Raw genomic sequence first — 19,300 nt, 5'->3', positions numbered from 1 at the left:
ACTGTGTCACCGTCAGCGCTGGAGTATGTATAAACAACCAAACCGAATAGATTTTTTAATTTTTTTATGTATTTATTCAGGGAAAGGTTCACTGAGAAGAAGCATCTCTTTTGCAGGAACACCCTGATCACATTCACACAGTTACACATTCATACCTGGAAGCTGCCCAATACAACCACAGTCTGATGTGTTGGCCACTGAGCAGCTCCACTGGAGCTGTTGGGGACTCAAGGGCACCTCCGTGGTGGTAATGAGGGAGGGACAAGCACTGCTCTTTCACTTTCCCCACCTAGATTTTATCCTGTCAGTCTGTGGGATTGAACCGACGCAAGCTTGCTTCTCTAACCTTTAGGCCACCACTGCCCCATCAGATGAGGAGAAAGCATAGCTAGTTTTGCCAACACATTGTGGATCATGTGAACAAAATCATTCATCAGTACAGTTACACTGCAGAACAACCACTATGTAATCCAAATATGATTATGCCTAAAAAATAAAGTCAAGATGATGTAATCTTTCATTAGTGTTGTCTATTCTCTATGCCATAGAAAATAAAAATAAAAATACTTCAAAGTACTTTAAAGTGGTATAACTGCCAACATGAAATGACTGCAGCCACACAGTTGTGCCTTACATAGAGGTATGGAAGCTGAATCTTATTTATTTCCATTGTTTAGGTTCAATAATTACCTACATGAATTAATGAATATGAAAGAAATTTATAACAATGCATTTATATTAATACTATAGACACACCCTCTCCATAAACCTATGCGTATGTATGATTCCCCATTGAAAAAGAGTCATGCAGGCTAGCTAGTTAGTTTTACAGTTTCTTGTTTGTGTATCCAAAAATGAGATTTAGTTTTTGACTGTGTGGATATAAACATGGTGGGTTACTTAATCTTTTATGTATACATAAGGAATGTGCACACGTCTGGAGTACTAAGACCTAAACAGTGTACAGTTTTAGTAGTATTATACATCAGTAAGAGATAAACACACATTTGTTAACAGTTTTTCCATGGGAATACACATTTGTATGGTTACATGTGCAGCTGGTACCACATGTGAAAAATGAATAAGCATCAGTGTTGAATGAATCTGTTTAATTATGAAGGCAGAAATATCTCTATAGGTCAGTAAATGAAAAAACAGCAATGATGAGAAACAGTATGAAAGTGTCAGTCTATATTCAGTCTAGTCTGAAGACATTTGCATCACCTTTAACTGCAATTGTGTGGTCATCTAAATAACATATTCAGCACGTAGTGTGTATAACATTAATCTTTGCAGCAACAAAGTGTGCAATTTTAAACTTCAAAATAACTTGGCATACTAATATCAACATGGATGATGAAACTCTCTTAACAAGTAAGTTAGCTATGTGCTTGGCATGGCCTTGTGGCTCTAAAGCACTTTCATTGCTCTGCAAATTTCAGTTTGCCTTTCAATATGATCCCATCTGTGAAAACATTCACTCAGAGAGCAGAGACGGGAACAAACATAACACTTCTCTCCATCTGTGACCTCCCAGCTCTTCATCCTCCCTCTGAATGCAATGCAACAATAGAGAAGAGCAAGGGAGAGGGAGGAAAATTGTCTTGCTATTCAGGTATCTACTGATGACACGCAAGCTCAAGGATAGCAGATTCAATTCAGAGAACAAAAGTGTGAGAAAGGCTACAAACCCACTTGCACAATTTTTTGCACAGAAAGTTAGGCTTTTAAAATGGAATAGATTCAGCCCATTTCACAAGAAAAACAATGATTAAAAAATATAATTTTATGAGAATAGAAAAGGAAATACCATGCTGTAGGTTTGATGTTCACTACAGACAAAAGCAACAAACCTTATGTTAGCATTCAATAGTAATTAGTGTCATTTTAAAGATGTTTTAAATTAGCATATCTATTAGAACTTTGTCTTTATTCCTGAGAAAAGTGGAAAAACATTGAATGTTAACAAACGTACAAATAGAGAAAGTAAGAGAGAAAAGTACTTATTTCCTTGTGTTCCTGTGTAGACTTTTTCTCACCAACATCTTGTAAAAACTGAGAGACCTCGAGCAATGTTGAAAAACGATTGTTGACTTAGAATGCATAGTTCAAAACACCTGCTAGGAAAAACTCAACAATAGTGAATCAGGTTTTTTTTTCTTGCTTCTCATTCCATTTTATTCCAAGTGGTGCAGTGCAGAACATCTGATGCCTGGTACTACCACATACATTTTTAACTTACATTAGGTTCAACATGCACATCCAGGAGGCTTAAGCTCACTCAGTTCATCTTTAGCTATTCCAAATTGGCAACAGTCATGTTTGGAACTTTAAAAGCAGTGTATTGGCTCCTTATTCATCACTGTAGTTATAAATGACATCCATGCACAGACGTTGATTTTGAACCCCACTACACTTTTCTAGTCCCTACACCAATGCTTTTTAGTTAAGAGTTCAATTTGGGCAACTCCACTAAGAGTGGTAATTGGCTGTCCTAATCACACTCTTCTTGTGTTCTTCCGTTTAGTCTGTGGAGTATAGCTAGCCACTGTTTCCTTCCCCTTGTCCACATGGATCACACAACAGCTGCTGTATGATATTTGCAGTTTCACAGATATTAACCGAACCCTGCTTCAAAACCAGGGCAGTGTGAAATAAAAGTGTAAAATATTTATAAATATATACACTTGAAGACAACAAAAGGAATTTTAGACCAGACACGTTAGGGATCTGCTTTCAGCTTGTTTCAGTGCAGCTATCCCCCTCACTGCGTTTGGATGGAGTAGTGTGTGTGTGTGTGTGTGTGTGTGTGTGTGTGTGTGTGTGTGTGTTTGCCAGCTGGGGGGGGGAGGAGCATATACTGTATGGTGCTTCTCAATAAATAGTCAGTTTTGCACTTGCAGAGATAATTGTCATCTGTTGTGGCTTCTTTTTCTTCTTTTCTAAAGTCCAAGAAAATAACCCTGGTGATGTCATCTGGGTTATTTAGGCTAATGCTCAATTTATATCAAATTTGAGTTACTGTATGTACCACTTTCAGCATTTAAATAATGTTCATGTCAACATTAAAAATACAAATATTGTTTTGATGCACCTGGGCTATTTTATAAAATGTGTCCTTTCCCCACTGTGGGTTAATGTGCAGCTCATACGGTTTATATATCGACTAACCCTTTGTTTCCCACTCCTCACCTCCTCTTCATCATGTGCAGTCTACAAATACTAAAATATCTGAATGCAGTCAGTGGTAGCCGTATTTCTTTGGAGCCCTATACTGTAACTGACCAATAACTATTTAAACACATTACATCCTGCGGTTGCTTTTGCATTCCTTAAATAAAAGCAAATATTGAATGCAATTGTTGTTTACAGCAAAAACATATCCATCATTGTGGCTTTCGGTTTGGTCTCTAGCTGCATACATCCCCTCATTTTCAAATCCAGAACCTCTACCTGAACACAACCAGAGCTCGTCATTATTACTGCCACCTTTTCAGTACCTGAAGGCAAGGGATACAACATATTTTTTTTTTAGATACATAAATTATTCATAGAGAGTATTACAAATGCTAGATACACAGATTAGGCAGGCAGAAGCATGCAGTTTTCATTCTGGTTGAGATAACATCATTCAGACCTCTAACTGCGTTTTTCCTCTCATCCGCCTGGTAGAGAAAAATCCTCAGACCTGTGTCATTGGCTTTTATGATACACTTTCATGAAGAACTTCTCTCATTGTAGTGATCTGCATTTTTTAACAATAACAGTTACAAATAAAATTGTAGGTGAGTTTATTTTAGGTAGAAATGCATTGTTTGCTAATCAGGAACTTTTTTCTTAGTATTAATTCAGCATAAGGCTAGGAAAAACAAGTCTAGGGAAATATTTATTTTGTTGACACGCTTTACAGACAAGTATGCACAATCAACAATTTGTCTGTTCAAAAACATAGTTTACAGTGCAACATAGAGCTAAGAAACATCAGCTCTATCTTGGTAGGAAGGAGAGAAAATGCAGCAATGACAAAAATCAAGTATACTAGAACCAAATCTATTACCCCTGGTATAAATCTTGTAGGTCAACATAAACTAGGTTATTGGTTAACCGTACTGCATTGTCAGTGTAAAAATAGAAAAATCAGTGCATAACTTTTAAAATCCCTTGGATCGTGTAATTTGCTGGAAAGAATGGTATGCTATGTTGATTGAGTTGAAAGATAGATTTTTTTTCCAGATGAATATAGTTGTACTGTTTGTGTAGCACCTTTGTGTTGAGCTGCTGTAGTGCAGCAGACATCACTGCAGCAGCAATTTATGCTTAAGGAGGAGGCATTGGTTGCCCTCTAGTGATGATGAAAGGGACTGGATGTGTTTAGCCTAAATAGATATATGAACAGCATGGACAGCGTAATGTATAATTCATAGGTGCAGCGCTTTTGGCAGAGTGTCAATGGCTCTAAATCTGAGAAGATTGATTTATTCTGCATCCGCGCAGAATGATTTCACATTTACATGTCCTGTTGTATTTAGTCTACATTCTATAGCCAGAACATTGTGTAAAAAATCTTATAAATGTTGACCCTTGAGCACATATCAGCATTATAGAACCTGTGTCTAACAGTCTAATGGCTTAGAGAAATATTTCTATAACAGCACATATTCTCATGTAGCCACACATCCTATTCTACAAGTCTGAGAACAAAAGCACATTTTACATTCATTTCGTCACACTTGTGCTTCAGATGTGTAAAAAAACATTTAAGTCAATCTACATGCTGTCTCTATTTTGTTACAAAAAAATGTAACAAGGATTGGGTACTTGCAGCATGATTTTGTCTCAGCTCCAATAAGGCTTTATACAGTGTCTTTTAAATCAGTAGCCAAACCTTCCATGTACTCAGGTCTGTAGACATGATCAACAATGCATGTGATGCATGAATGGTTCCAGGCTCACTTGTGCCTTTTCTTGTATGCTGTCCAACTTTAATCCAGATCCTGCGCTCCTATCAGAGAGTCTTAAGATCTTTGCACCCTCAGCTGGCAGCATGACTGTCTGTGTCCAAGTCTGAGCTCTCAGCCTCATCTGCAGATCCAGTCAGGGACGGGTATGGCCGTGGCTGATCTAAATTGACATAGTTAACCTTCAGATTGATGTAGTGCTCTCCATCCAGAGAGGACAGGATGTTTTGTACATCTGTAACCAGGCTATTGAAGCTAGGTCTGAGCTCAGGCTCTGGGTCCCAACATGTCAGCATGACAGAATAGCTGTGGAATAAATCAATGAGTAAATTAGTAAGTATGTGAGTAAATATGTAAACAAGTAAGTGAACTATTGAATGTGAGCCTAGAAATACTATATATTAAACTGACATAAAACTGATTTATATTCACAGATAACTAAGTTTCCTGAAGAAACTCAAATGATAAGATACTGCAGCAGTCATGATATTTATTTATAGGGTTGCAGGTATGAGTCTTACAGAGTATCAGGGCAAAACTGTGGCTGGGCAAGCCGGCGTCCCTTCAACAAGTAGTGTGTGATGTCATAGGGGTCCACATTTGAATATGGGTTAGCACCTCTGGTCAACAGCTCCCACATTAAGATGCCGTATGACCACTGGGAAACAGAGGAGCAATATATTGTAGATACATACATGATGGTTGTAACAAGCACACTTTAGTGGACTGGATAAAGCATACTCACCACATCAGACTTAGTAGTGAACTTTTGTGTTTGCAGGCTTTCGAGGGCCATCCACTTCACTGGCAGCTTTACCCGTTTGTGATCTTGAATGCTGTAGTATTCCTTGTCATAGATGTCCCTTGCCATGCCAAAGTCAGCCACCTTTACTGTGTAGGTTTCATCCAGCCTGAAAACAGAATGCATCTTAAGAAAACATTATCTTACGGATAGTTCCTGTTAAGATTACACATCTCCAGACTCAAGGTGTGCTCAAGAGGAGCCAGGTGAACTTTAATTTACACCAATTTGAAAAATCAGCGTTGATGAGCAGTGATCGTCCCATTAGCTAGGATGCAGAAATAGTGAAATAAAAGTGAGAGTGGTATCAGTCGTATATGTAATTCTCTCCAAGAAAGCAAAAATATGTTTTCCCCAAAATCTTGCACTATTCCTTTAATATGTATGTGCAAATAAACAGATCACAAAAAACAGAAATAGTATTCCTCCAGTGTCTCAAATATGTATCATCCCAAGAGGCCTTCAGACGGCCAGGGTAGTCGGTCTTGCTTTGACAGATTTTTAAAAAGATTTTATGAATATCCTTTCATACTTTTTATTTGGTGTGATCACTGGAGCAAGCTTTTCTTTCTTTATTCATTTAAATGGAAAATACTTGAAAAAGAAAAATGTATTATGTTGTTGTATGAAAAATACCAGATGCAATAGTAATCAAGGTACATTTACAATCCTTTTTGGGGTTTTCCTAACTCTGTGAAGTTATTCTTAAGGATTCATAAATGTATGCTGTAGTTAACCATATAAGAAGACCACAATGTAGCATGTGTTGCTTACATTAAACCAATAAAGATGTTCCATAACTTAATTACACCTTTATAATATAGCACCTAGATGATGCATAAACTTGTGTGACAATGTGTAGGATTCACACTCACATGCAGTTACGTGCAGCCAGGTCTCTGTGGACAAATTTTTTCTGGGCTAAATACTCCATCCCCTTGGCAACCTGAAGCCCAAAGCCTATCAGGTCTTTAACTGTTGGGTTCTGTGGAGGACAAAGAATTATCAAATCGAGCTGACCCACCAAAACGCCCATGATCTGAGCTATGAAAAATATTCATGACATGACCCTACTTGTCCGGAACCTTTCATTGCGTAATTTACCCTTTTCTCAGAGCGGATGAAATGACGCACATCCCCATGCTTCATATACGGTAGAACCACCAGAGGGAGCCCTTCTTTAGGCAGCATGATGCCCAGCAGTGACAATATGTTGGGGTGGTGGAAACCTTTCATGATGATGCCTTCTCTGAGGAACTGATCCACCTCCCCCAAATCTGTGATCCCTGTTAATACAAAACGTACTGTCATACAAACTCTTCCAACAGCCATGAGCTCATAGAGGCTAACTAATTTATTATTTAAAAAAAAGGTATTCACATACTGTTTAATGATTTAACAGCACAGTGGGTCTCTTGCTTGTTGCAGTCTATCAGATATCCATGATAAACTGTCCCAAAGTGGCCTGCATAAGAAGACAATTAATTATTAATAAAATAATAAAATCTATGTTCTGTTCTGCACAGCTGGATGACAATAAAGTATCTCTTATCTTATCTTAAAATATTCAAAGACAAGAACAAAACAAACAAACATTATAAAACCGGGGGCTTACCTTTGCCGATAATCTGGCTATCCTCAATTCGGAGCATCTCAGCAGGGATCAGGACATCTTTGACCTCTTCAAGAAGCTCAGAATTTAGACTGACCATTGAGATATTGTCTTGTGGCATTAGAGGAATGGACAGATCATGGTTGGCAGCATACAATAAACCTTGGAAAGCCATTCCTCCGGACCCTGATGTTTGACTGGCCAGATCCACTGTAGCACACAAGAAACCACACCATGAAGTTGTTGTACTTAAAAGGCCATTACATCTTTTGTTACCACCCTTACCAAACATACCTTACAGTGTGTGATACAATCTTCACTAACAGACAAATGTAAAATGTTGAGGTATATCGGATGAAACCAATTATTGTAGTTTGTTTGTTTGAAATAATTACAATCTATGAATATGTTACCCTTCATTGGTCAGATTGTTCTTTATCCTGTTACCCTCGACTTTGGTGACGAATTAAACCAATTTGTTCCATTGTATTTTTACATGTATCTATTGATTTAGCAGTCTCTTTCTTTATGATTTATAAAAGATTTACATTTCAAAAGGTTGTACTTCCTAGGGCTGCTGATGATGAAGTAGAAAGGGAAGGAAATAAATAGGTAGACAAATTGATTAACAGTTAATATGGATTATGAATGAATGAATGAACTTGGATGTCTCACCTCGTCTGTAGTCACTTGTTGGGACAAAATCTGGACCTCTGCCCATGCAGTTCCATGACTGACGATTCTCTACTTTTGCTGAAAGGATACATATGATAAATGAAAATCACTGAACAATAAACTATGAAAATATACATTACTACATAGTAGTATAGTGCAACTCCTGTTTACCAATTATTATCACGGTTGGAAGTGTTCTAGATTCAAGATTTCCTCACCTCTCTTTTTCTTCCTTAAATGGATCATCACAAGTAATGCAAGGCCAGCACCTACTACCAGTGCAGCAATGATGCCCAGGACAATGCCCACAATCACAATGTTGTTGTTGTTGTTGTTGTCATTGTTGACTACAGTACCCACAGCATGAACTTCCCCATTCACAGAAACCTACAGTAGTGGAAGAGATGATGGCTCTCGTTAAAATACATTTAATTTAGTATACATTTCTATAAATTATTCAGATTAGGGTTGATGATTTAAAAGCAGACTCTCTCACCTCGACAGGCAATCCCTCGCTGGGAATAAGCAGGCCTTTAGGAATCCTGCAGGTCAGCTCGTTTAACAGAACCTTGGCATTGCAGTTCACACCCCCAATGGTCATTGTGATGTTCATACATGCACTTACTGTGTTCAGTTTGCTATGCTGTCAAATTTTTGGAAAAAAGACAAAAATGCACATATATTAATACTTTTAATACAACAAAATGTGTTACATAAATAGAGGTGGGGAAAAAACATTATAGTGTAAGATGTGTAAACATACATGCAGTGAAACTTCTGTCTCTCCTGGTTTTAGAGGTAATTCATTGTCATCATTTTCAAAGGGAATGATTTTAATGTTATGGTGATAGTCAAAGCGTCTCTTCCAGAGGTTACTTTTCCCATCCATGTGAATAAAAATCTCTCCTGTGTCAGACTTTTCTTCTGGCATTTCCTCTGGAAAAGCAGGGGCCCAGCACTCCATATATGTGGAATTTGTTGTGCCGCTGCAGACCTTAAGTGAAATAAGCACATGATGTATTGTCTGAAATCACAACTATTGTAACAGTTTGGCATAATAGGAAAGCAATATTCAGCTTAAGAAGGAGTATGACTGACTGGCCTTCCATTGCCAAAATTCACAGTTTAATGACCTGGTTTGAATTGAACTGAAATGAAAGTAGTTTAATTGAATAATGTACTGTGTCTGTAAAGACTTACAAAGGGTAAAATCAAAGTGTTAACTTACCCGTTCAAGAGATTGAAGGTTGAGATTTTTGGAAGTGTACTGAACCACAGTTTTGTGGGCAGAGTCAAGATTCTGACCTTCTATCACGAGCTTGGAGCCACTGTTAGACATTATGATTAAGTTATTAATAACATTGACGTGTTTTATGTGCAAACACTGTTTGTCTTATTATGATTAGGCATTTTTAGAGTAATATCATTTAATTTGGATTCCATTAATAAGACCAGTAGAGACCGGGATCAGTGTCCTACTTTTGGAAACTGCAATGAGGCTGTACAGAGGTTATAACGGGGTCTTTCTTGTAGAAGAACATCTTAGGGGTCGTCACGTTAAAGTTGTCAATGACGATTTTCACAGGTACACTCCCAACACCTGCTGCAGCTGCTGTGTAGCAGACGATGGAAGAAGTCCCAATTCCTTCAGTAACACTGAAAAAAAGAGAGATAACAGTCACCAAATGCGTACAATACTTAACACCCTTCATTTGAAAGGGATATCTGAACACAGTGGAAATTATGTTGTTCACCATAGTAATGTGTTAGCATAAGAAGTAGTCTTTTGTGTTGCTCACCTTTGAATGTTGCACTTTTTGTCAGCAAAGAAGACATCTCTCTGTATCCCAGAATTAAGGTATCTGCCTGTCAGTGTAACCGTTGTTCCTCCAAACACAGGTCCATAGTCAGGCTTGATTTCTGTTATGCTTGGTTCCTGGTTATACAGAGGTGAAATATTTAATATGCACTAAACAATGTTACACAAAATGTCATACATTGCATTTATGAAAATAAAGACCATATACAGAACTCAATTTAAAACAGTTTCAAATGGATAAAAGTTCTCACCACAAAAGAGAAGCCAGGCATCTGAGCTGTGCCTTCAATTGAGTAGTGGCCCTTCACTTCCCCCTCGTGCACTTCCAGAGTGATGTTGAGGTCCGGGTTTGGTGTGAATTCCTGAATCTTGCATACCAGGCTGTAAGAACACAAGGAATTACGTGTCTATGAATTCTGTAGATGAAGATTGTCAGCCAGAAATGACCAGCAGCAAATATGGCAATGAGACAAAAACATTTCCACACTATTAACAAAATGTTTCAATAATTTTGTTTTGGAAAATAAAAATGCCACTTTATGTTAAGACTAGCGAGCTACACCACACACATACATTTTAAGGAATCAAAAAACATTCCAAATCTAATAACCAAATAACAAGTGACAGGTCTGGGAGGTGTATAAGAACTCTGTTATATCAAAATCCTCATTAGGAACTTTGGGAGACAAAATAGATCCATGTCTCTTGTTTTGGATCCATTTTTATAATTTAAACTAATAAACATTACTCTTCCCCAGTTAACTTGTTGGCTTGTGGCTACCAGTGCACAGTACTTCCTACTTATATGGTACTGTCTGGCATTGTGTGCATTTGTGCTACTTACACTTCACAACTGCTCTTTTTAGGCAGGACAGTACACAAGGTCCCAGAGCCCACTGTGATGATGTGGGTTTTGCCGCTGATGATGGCAGGTGGCAGAGGAGACTGAAACTCCCAGCCACACAATGTCACCTCTGTCTCAGCACCAGCAGGTGCCATTTTAGGGAAGAACTGCAGAGATAAGGAGGTTATCATCCAGAGCAATCAGCGTCTCAGTACAATCAGCGGGACCATTTATGACTTATGGTGTTTAAACGTCATGCAGTGGCTAATCTGTTACACCTAGCAGCAGATCTACCTCTGTTATGACAGGTGTGCATGAGTATTTGTTCCACTTTGAGGCACAGTCACGCTGCCTCAAGCAGATTCCTGAACACCAGCCGCAGTTCATGAAGCGTGGAGCCATCAAACACTTGGAGCATGTCATAAAATGGGCACACCCTGGTCCTGCAGAGGGCACCCTGAACATCTTGTTCATAGAAAGAGGAAGCAAGGGTGGGGTAAGCCAGACGTAACAGAGAAAAACAGTCAAAAGGTAAGCAGCTCGACATCATAAAAAAATCTCACCCTCTCCTACAGGTCAACCCACTGTTCCTCAGAGAGGCATATTGGATTTATACTACGTACTTTTTGTACTTTATCTTAGTAACTTTAAGATGTTCTTTTGTACCTGATGTGATTATAGTGCATGGGGTGTACCACCATTGGATCCATTATCCAATAGATTTAAAATCCTGTTCAACCAATTATTCAATGACAATTGTGCACCTATTCTAGGTTGATCATGTACTGTATGTGTTTGCCTTATGTCTTTGTCCTTTGACTATGATGAAGACACAGTAGTGTTAAACGAGTTGGTCTGTTTGCACTCTTATAGGCTCCCAGTTTCTTTTTCCCCCATTAAAAGACAAGCAGTACCTGCAGTAGTCAAATTGTACCTTATTTCCCACTGCGAAGAGAAGTAAATCGTTTGAGTACACCTCTGCTGTCCTGGACACTTTGGTTCCTCCAAGAGAATAGTTGGCAAAAACAATAGGCTTGTACGAAGTAAGAATCACCTAAACCACACAAAAACAGAGAGATAATGTCACAAGGATTAATATACACCTGTGTCTGGCTGACAGACAGTAAACATTCAAATGTTTAGTTTAGACATTTGAAATAATGTTAATTGTGAGTACTGAACAAGATACTTCTATATTTGGTATAAAACATTAAAACTGCAGAGGCTGGCCCTGGCACACCACATAATGGAGGATATTTTATCCTCAGGCATATTGCTACCTGCAGTATCCGGCCATCTGAGGTACCAAAGTGGCCCAGCGTGTGATTCCCAATAGTGGTGACCAGGACAGCGGTGAAAAGGACGTCTCTCATCTGCCTGTTGAAGAGGTCTAGTCTGTAGTACGGCTTTGACACCAGAGTGGGTTTGGCACTGCATGTGTCATTGTCTTCAGAGCTCTGTGCAAACAGGACAAACAAATACAGAACAAGGGTGTTTGTTTTTAGTCAGCCAGTTCATTCATAAATCTATCTACCTCTGTCAGCATCAGTCTCCCTCTGACCACATAGAAACATGCATATGCTTATGCTTGAGAGGAAGAGAGATAGACAGAGAGACCATCTTAATTCATCCTTTTAAGAAGGAAGTGCTCCTAGCCTCCAGTCATAACAGCTGTGAGAGTAACACATTCATAAAACAGCAGTAACTCCAGCTCTATATGTTGACTTGGTGACTGTTTCTCTTATCTACTGTAATGAAACTGGACTGTCCGTACTTTCCCAACACTGATCTTTTCATTCACTTGTATGTCAGCATCTGGAGTTTGAATACATACAGTATTTACATTTGTATTATATTGTACATACCAGTTTTAAGACACATTTATAAGTGTTTAGACCATCATTTATTGACTGAGTAAAAGAGAGATTCTTTTCTCCCTACCCCTCACTTCTTCAATAATATACCTACAGTGGGTACGGAAAGTATTCAGACCCCTTTACATTTTTCACTCTTTGTTTCATTGCAGCCATTTGCTAAAATCAAAAAAGTTCATTTTATTTCTCATTAATGTACCCCATCTTGACAGAAAAAAACAGAAATGTAGAAAGTTTTGCAAATTTATTAAAAAAGAAAAACTGAAATATCACATGGTCATAAGTATTCAGACCCTTTGCTGTGACACTCATATTTAACTCACATGCTGTCCATTTCTTCTGATCCTCCTTGAGATGGTCCTACTCCTTCGTTGGAGTCCTGCTGTGTTTAATTAAACTGATTGGTATTGATTAGGAAAGGCACACACCTGTCTATATAAGACCGTACAGCTCACAGTGCATGTCAGAGCAAATGAGAATCATGAGGTCGAAGGAACTGCCCAAGGAGCTCAGAAACAGAATTGTGGGAAGGCACAGATCTGGCCAAGGTTACAAAAGAATTTCTGCAGCACTCAAGGTTCCTAAGAGCACAGTGGCTTCCATAATCCTTAAATGGAAGAAGTTTGGGACGACCAGAACTCTTCCTAGACCTGAGCAATCGTGGGAGAAGAGCCTTGGTGAGAGAGGTAAAGAAGAACCTAAAGATCACTGTGGCTGAGCTCCAGAGATGCAGTAGGGAGATGGGAGAAAGTTCCACAAAGTCAACTATCACTGCAGCCCTCCACCAATCGGGGCTTTATGGCAGAGTGGCCCGACTGAAGCCTCTCCTCAGTGCAAGACATATGAAAGCCCGCACAGAGTTTGCCAAAAAACACATGAAGGACTCCCAGACTATGAGAAATAAGAGTCTCTGGTCTGATGAGACCAAGATTGAACTTTTTGGCGTTAATTCTAAGCGGTATGTGTGGAGAAAACCAGGCACTGTTCATCACCTGCCCAATACAATCCCAACAGTGAAATATGGTGCTGGCAGCATCATGCTATGGGGGTGTTTTTCAGCTGCAGGGACAGGACGACTGGTTGCAATTGAAGGAAAGATGAATGCGGCGAAGTACAGAGATATCCTGGAAGAAAACCTCATCCAGAGTGCTCAGGACCTCAGACTGGGCCGAAGGTTCACCTTCCAACAAGACAATGACCCTAAGTACACAGCTAAAATAACAAAGGAGTGGCTTCGGAACAACTCTGTGACCATTCTTGACTGGCCCAGTCAGAGCCCTGACCTAAACCCAATTGAGCATCTCTGGAGAGACCTGAAAATGGCTGTCCACCAACGTTCACCATCCAACCTGACGGAACTGGAGAGGATCTGCAAGGAAGAATGGCAGAGGATCGCCAAATCCAGGTGTGAAAAACTTGTTGCATCATTCCCAAGAAGACTCATGGCTGTACTAGCTCAAAAGGGTGCTTCTACTCAATACTGAGCAAAGGGTCTGAATACTTATGACCATGTGATATTTCAGTTTTTCTTTTTTAATAAATATGCAAAAATTTCTACATTTCTTTTTTTTTCTGTCAAGATGGGGTGCTATTATTAATGAGAAATAAAATGAACTTTTTTGATTTTAGCAAATGGCTGCAATGAGTGACAAACTTACAAATTTACAAATTTAAAGGGGTCTGAATACTTTCCGTACCCACTGTATTTCCTAGAGGGGTTACTTCCCAATTGTATAAGAGTCTGCAAAATTTAGAAACTTCCTCAACAAAATACATACGGGACAAATGGGAACGGGAAGGAGGTCTAACAATAATGGACAATGAATGGGAGGATATCTGTGTATTACAATGGAAAACTACAAAATCCCATGCATGGAAGGAATTCTGCTGGAAAAATGTAGCCCGATATTTCATCACTCCACTCATGAAGGTACATCAAAGTAATGGTAATTCCCAGTGCTGGCGGAACTGTGGTTGTCAGGCTGCAGGTCACTACCATGTTTTTTGGGACTGTCCAAACATACAAAGTTACTGGAAAGATATACATAAAGCATTACAAGATGTTTTTAACACACATATACCATTTGATTTCAAAATCATGTACTTAGGGTATATCCCCCCAGAACTGAGTGGTATTGACAAATATTTAATGGGTGCATTATTGGCAGCAGGAAAAAAGGCCCTAACTAAAAGATGGATGCTACAGATTGGACCTACAATACATAATTGGATAGATTTGACAATAGATATATATATACTATGGCGAAGGTTACTTTTTCTCTCAACCTAAAGTTAGATGTATTCATGAAACACTGGGAAAAATGGGTACAATTCATCAGACCTTTAAGACCAGATTTCGTCAAGGTAACGAGCTGAAGGAACGTCCACTTTTTAACTGAGTTCCTCTTTTTTTGGGTTTCCCAATGTACCTCAGTTATGTGAACACAACTGAACAATGCCAAACTGCTACAGACATTTCTATTTTTTTTTTTCATATTATGTATTTACTTTTTGCTTCTATACCCCTCTGGATGTAAAAAGTTAAATTGTATGTTTTTGTTTACATAAATACATATTATCGAAAGGGAATGGACATTGGACATCTGGAACAAGAAACTGTTGATACAAAACCTTTGGTTCTGTACAATTCTGATGTTAACAACTGCAATTCCATTTGTACTTGTCATTTGATGTGAAATTTCCTAATGAAAAGATAACAAAAAAAAAAGATATACCTATTTCCTAATAACTTTTGAGTAAAAACCAGAAACAGCCTAACACATTCCCTCCCCTTGAAATTCCACCTTTTTATCAGCAGGATTTACTACTTGTGTTTGCTGGCACACATTCCTGTAGGTGTACACATGACTGTGAGAGCTCAAAGGACACCGTTTGAACTCCACAAAAGGGAAAAGACCACACCTTTATCATTTTGTTGAGCACTGCAGCCAAATGCTCTATTCAATAAAGGTGGTTGGGGAATAAATCTCGCCTGTTATTTTAAGTTCAGATTTAACCCACCAAGTCGACTTTACCTTCTGATACTTTTCTACTCTGGTAGCTTATCAATTATGAAAAAATGCAGCAACCAGATAAATTCAACTTAGTGTAGCCTTATCATTTAGCTTTTTATCTTAATTAAACAGTTTTCATATCAAATCTCTGTACTGTAAACACAGAGTGAAACTTAACAGAGTAGAGAAACGGTGTGGCAATGTGCTGGTCACATTCCTGACTCATCCACCTCTCCCAGTTCATCTGGCCCTGCTCTTTAACACACCTTCATAAGAGTTGCCACAGCCATACACTATCCCAGTAGTCAAGATTTACTTTAAACTATCCCTCATTGCTCAAGACAATATAAAACTGTAAGCTTAATGATAAACTACACTGTTCCATTCACAGGTGACTTTATTACACAGTGTTTGTCTGAATATGTCACTTCCCGTCTGGTCGTGTGGGGACCTTTGCACTGTTTCCATGCTCTGACGACAGTCGGGCATAATAAAAAATAAATTTAAAAAAAAAATTAAAAAAAGAGTTACTCACTTCATGTGGGCAGCCCTCACATGGCTGGAAGTGACAGAGACCTCTGGACAGCTGCTCTGGACCTGACTTGCAGCAGGCCTCCACACCTTTATCAATCGCATGGTTTACTTTACTCAAAGCGAAGGCACACAGGGCGGAGTGTTTTTTAGGTTCACCACGCTCATTCACCTCTGCAAACACCCCGTACAGAATGTCTTCTGTCTCTGTCACCCTCAGCTCATCTGCTAAGTCCTTCCCCGCTCGCCCAAAGTACGCCGCCTGTAGCCCGTTATACACAATGTCCTTGAAATCCTCTCTCCGTCTCCTTCTGCGCTTTGGTTCGTACCTGCACTCCAGGACCACCTCTCTGTACATCCACACCTCTGGGATTAATATCGGCTGTCGTCCCAGACGAGTCTGAAAAGCTGAATTGCTCTTGGATGGATTTTCTCTCTGCAGAGACAGGAAGTAGACATACTCTGTGGTGGAGAAGCTGTAGATGTAATCAATCGTGTAAGAGTCCCGTAGACTGGGGAGCACTGTCAGGCCATCCATGACCATATGAAAGCCATCTTCAGTTGAAAGTGGCCTCAGAACTGATATTGACCTCCTTGGATACCTCTGTGCCACTGAGTCATTGACAGAGGCCGCCACAAAGAAGAGCGTTATGGCTGCCTCTTCAACAATGGTGACTTTAGTGCCAAGTGGGCTAGCCAGACAGTCTGGACAGTTGGTTGGAGAGTTTTGCCCTTTTTTGTATAAACACTTAGGGATAGGCTCTGGAGTTCCAACTTCAATGTAGTGACAGATCCCATGCTGAGTACTCCCACAAATGTACAAGGAGGGATTGGGATATGTAGAAAAATCCAAAAGCAGAACCTCATTGTCCGTTTCCACCGGATCCCCGGGATCTATTTCTATGTCACACACCCGACAGGTTTCACAGTCAGGACTGCCTACAGGTCCAGTTTTCACTTCCCATATTTTTTCCATAGCATCGTTAACTGCCTCTATTACATTCTGGCATGCAACATACACCTCTTGCTGATTCTCCTCCCGGTTCACAGCTATGTTCTGTATAGGTTTGTCTGTTTGGAAGTGGGGGAGGGAGTATTTTACAGTGAAATCCACTAGCCTGCGTGGAGTAGAAGCACATGTGTGCTGTCCTAAGGCAGTTTGGGTTTGTATCCATATGCATACTGTCAGCAAGGCGGCCCAAGTGACCATCTCCACGTCACAGTCCACCGTGATTGAGTGCTACCTATGATATACCTTCCTCAAAGAGAACATTCTGGAGAACCTGAAGGAGCTCTGTGAGGGAAAACACAGAAGGAATGTTGAAATGTAACAGTGAGCGGTAACATTTGATTCTGCTTTTGAAGTGGAGGTGGATAATGTCAACATGTTAGCTTGTTTAAACCTGAAATGCAGCATGAGGAACTGAGGAAAGAGGTAAAAGTATCAGCTGCTGTTGTTTTGTCTTTGAACCAAATAATTAAGCAGTTTTGTGTCAGATAATTTAGAGTTGATATGCAGAGATATGTCATAGCGGTGAAACTTATTGAGATAAAAAGCAAGTGGAAAAATAACTGAGTTGGTAGAGTCGAGATTAAATCTACTGTGGGCAAGACATGACTTGCTGGAACATGTGGAGCAGCTATGGAAATGGCCAGGCATCCAGAGCCATACACAGAATAACACAGAGTAATAACTAATATGGTCAAAATGTTTAAAATACCTAAATTAATGCAGGCCTATTCATACAATGCAAATTATTCAGTAGGCTAGTAATCCTGTACCACAATTCTAATACACCATTATGTAATGGACAACTATTTTACAAGTTTCAGAACAGAGAATAACATTCACTAAGCATTAAAGTCAGCATGACTATAATACATTGTAGCTGCTTTTTTATTAGGCCAACATCTCCTGTGCAGGTAAGCGATCGATTGTGAATTATGATATAGTTTTCAGTCATTCATTAACGTGGACCAACAGCTAGTTTAGACATCTTCCATACAAATACAGGCCTGTATACAAAAAATCATCTTACCTCGCTTTGAAAAGTGGGGATGTGGCTGTGATTTGTCCAACAATCTCTAAACGTGAATTCTTTACGAGATAGATTTCTTGTGTTGGTTAAGCTCCACTCGCTAACCTGCAGCAGCGCACTCACCTGACAGCACCGGAGTCCCACTGTCACAGAGTTTACACTGATACTGAACTACAGTAAGGCTTTGAGATACAATATCAGTCTATAGATCAAAACAGGATCTAACACTCGCCTCCAAAATAAAAGCGCGCCAGGACGAAGCCCTCATGGTGGGAGTGATGATTAATGATTTGTGTATTGCTTTCAGCAAGAATTTGAGGCATCATGTAATATTACATTGTTTATTTGATTTATTATTAATTACTGATTAATGATAATACGAGAAGAGATCAAAACATTATTGATCCCAAGAGGGGACATTCACCACAGAGCAGCACATGAAATAGTCTGAAAGGGAGGAAACCGATAAATTAGCTTATTTTAAATAATACAACACACTAAGAAATTATGGAAATGCCATTGACACGCTTTATACGTTTTTGCATTACAACTGAAAACATGATTTGTTGATATTACAAGCCTATATAATAGAAAACAAGTCTATAGAATAATTTATACAATAACATAATGTATGCTTGAACAATTAAACACACAAAGCATTAAATAAGATCTAATAAGAGCCAATTAATTCACCTTGCCCCCATACTCTTGCATTGCATTGCCTAACTTGTATAAATTGGATAGTTGGTTTTTTTTGTTTTGTTTTTTACTTTTGCAACATGATTTACCACTTCTTTCATATTCTACAATTTTATCTAGGCATATCCTAATGTATTAGTCCCATTCAGGAAACATGTTCTGGAGTAAGAGATTCAAGACTTATTTTGAAGGTTGAAGACCGGAAATGCTATCGTCATTCTGAGGTGCTTGATTCTAATATTCCTCAAGTGGGTGCTGGCCTGTCAAGCCGCGCCCGCAACAAGGAAGTATGAAATAATTGCGAAATCTAACCACTTCAAAAATATCCTCATCGTTCCTTCCAAGAATCATCATCATATATCATCAACTGAAGCTCCCCTCCAGTCAGGCGTCTGTGTCACATAGTGGAAAAACTTTCTTAACATTTAAAAAA

General features: G+C 39.1%; 1 protein-coding gene across 1 annotated transcript; it reads right to left on the bottom strand.

The window, feature by feature from the left end:
- Positions 1-3,873: 3,873 nt before the first annotated feature.
- Positions 3,874-18,343, bottom strand: LOC144516965 (macrophage-stimulating protein receptor-like). Its single transcript, XM_078248702.1, has 21 exons — positions 18,169-18,343; positions 16,134-17,423; positions 11,991-12,167; positions 11,645-11,764; positions 11,005-11,175; positions 10,711-10,877; positions 10,118-10,247; positions 9,847-9,983; positions 9,527-9,703; positions 9,276-9,375; positions 8,811-9,041; positions 8,544-8,690; positions 8,266-8,434; positions 8,048-8,125; positions 7,376-7,582; positions 7,145-7,225; positions 6,865-7,046; positions 6,636-6,745; positions 5,704-5,869; positions 5,480-5,616; positions 3,874-5,264 (listed from the first exon to the last, which is right to left on the bottom strand). Exons 2-21 carry the CDS (start codon positions 17,337-17,339, stop codon positions 5,033-5,035), a joined length of 4,125 nt encoding a protein of 1,374 aa, XP_078104828.1. The 5' UTR covers positions 17,340-17,423; positions 18,169-18,343; the 3' UTR covers positions 3,874-5,032.
- Between the last annotated feature and the right edge of the window lie 957 nt (positions 18,344-19,300).

This window comes from Sander vitreus, chromosome 4 (genome assembly GCF_031162955.1).
Source record: "Sander vitreus isolate 19-12246 chromosome 4, sanVit1, whole genome shotgun sequence".
In the NCBI taxonomy this organism is placed as follows: Eukaryota; Metazoa; Chordata; class Actinopteri; order Perciformes; family Percidae; genus Sander; species Sander vitreus.
The sequence above is the reverse complement of the archived record's forward strand: the minus strand, read 5'-3'. Positions and strand labels throughout refer to the sequence as shown.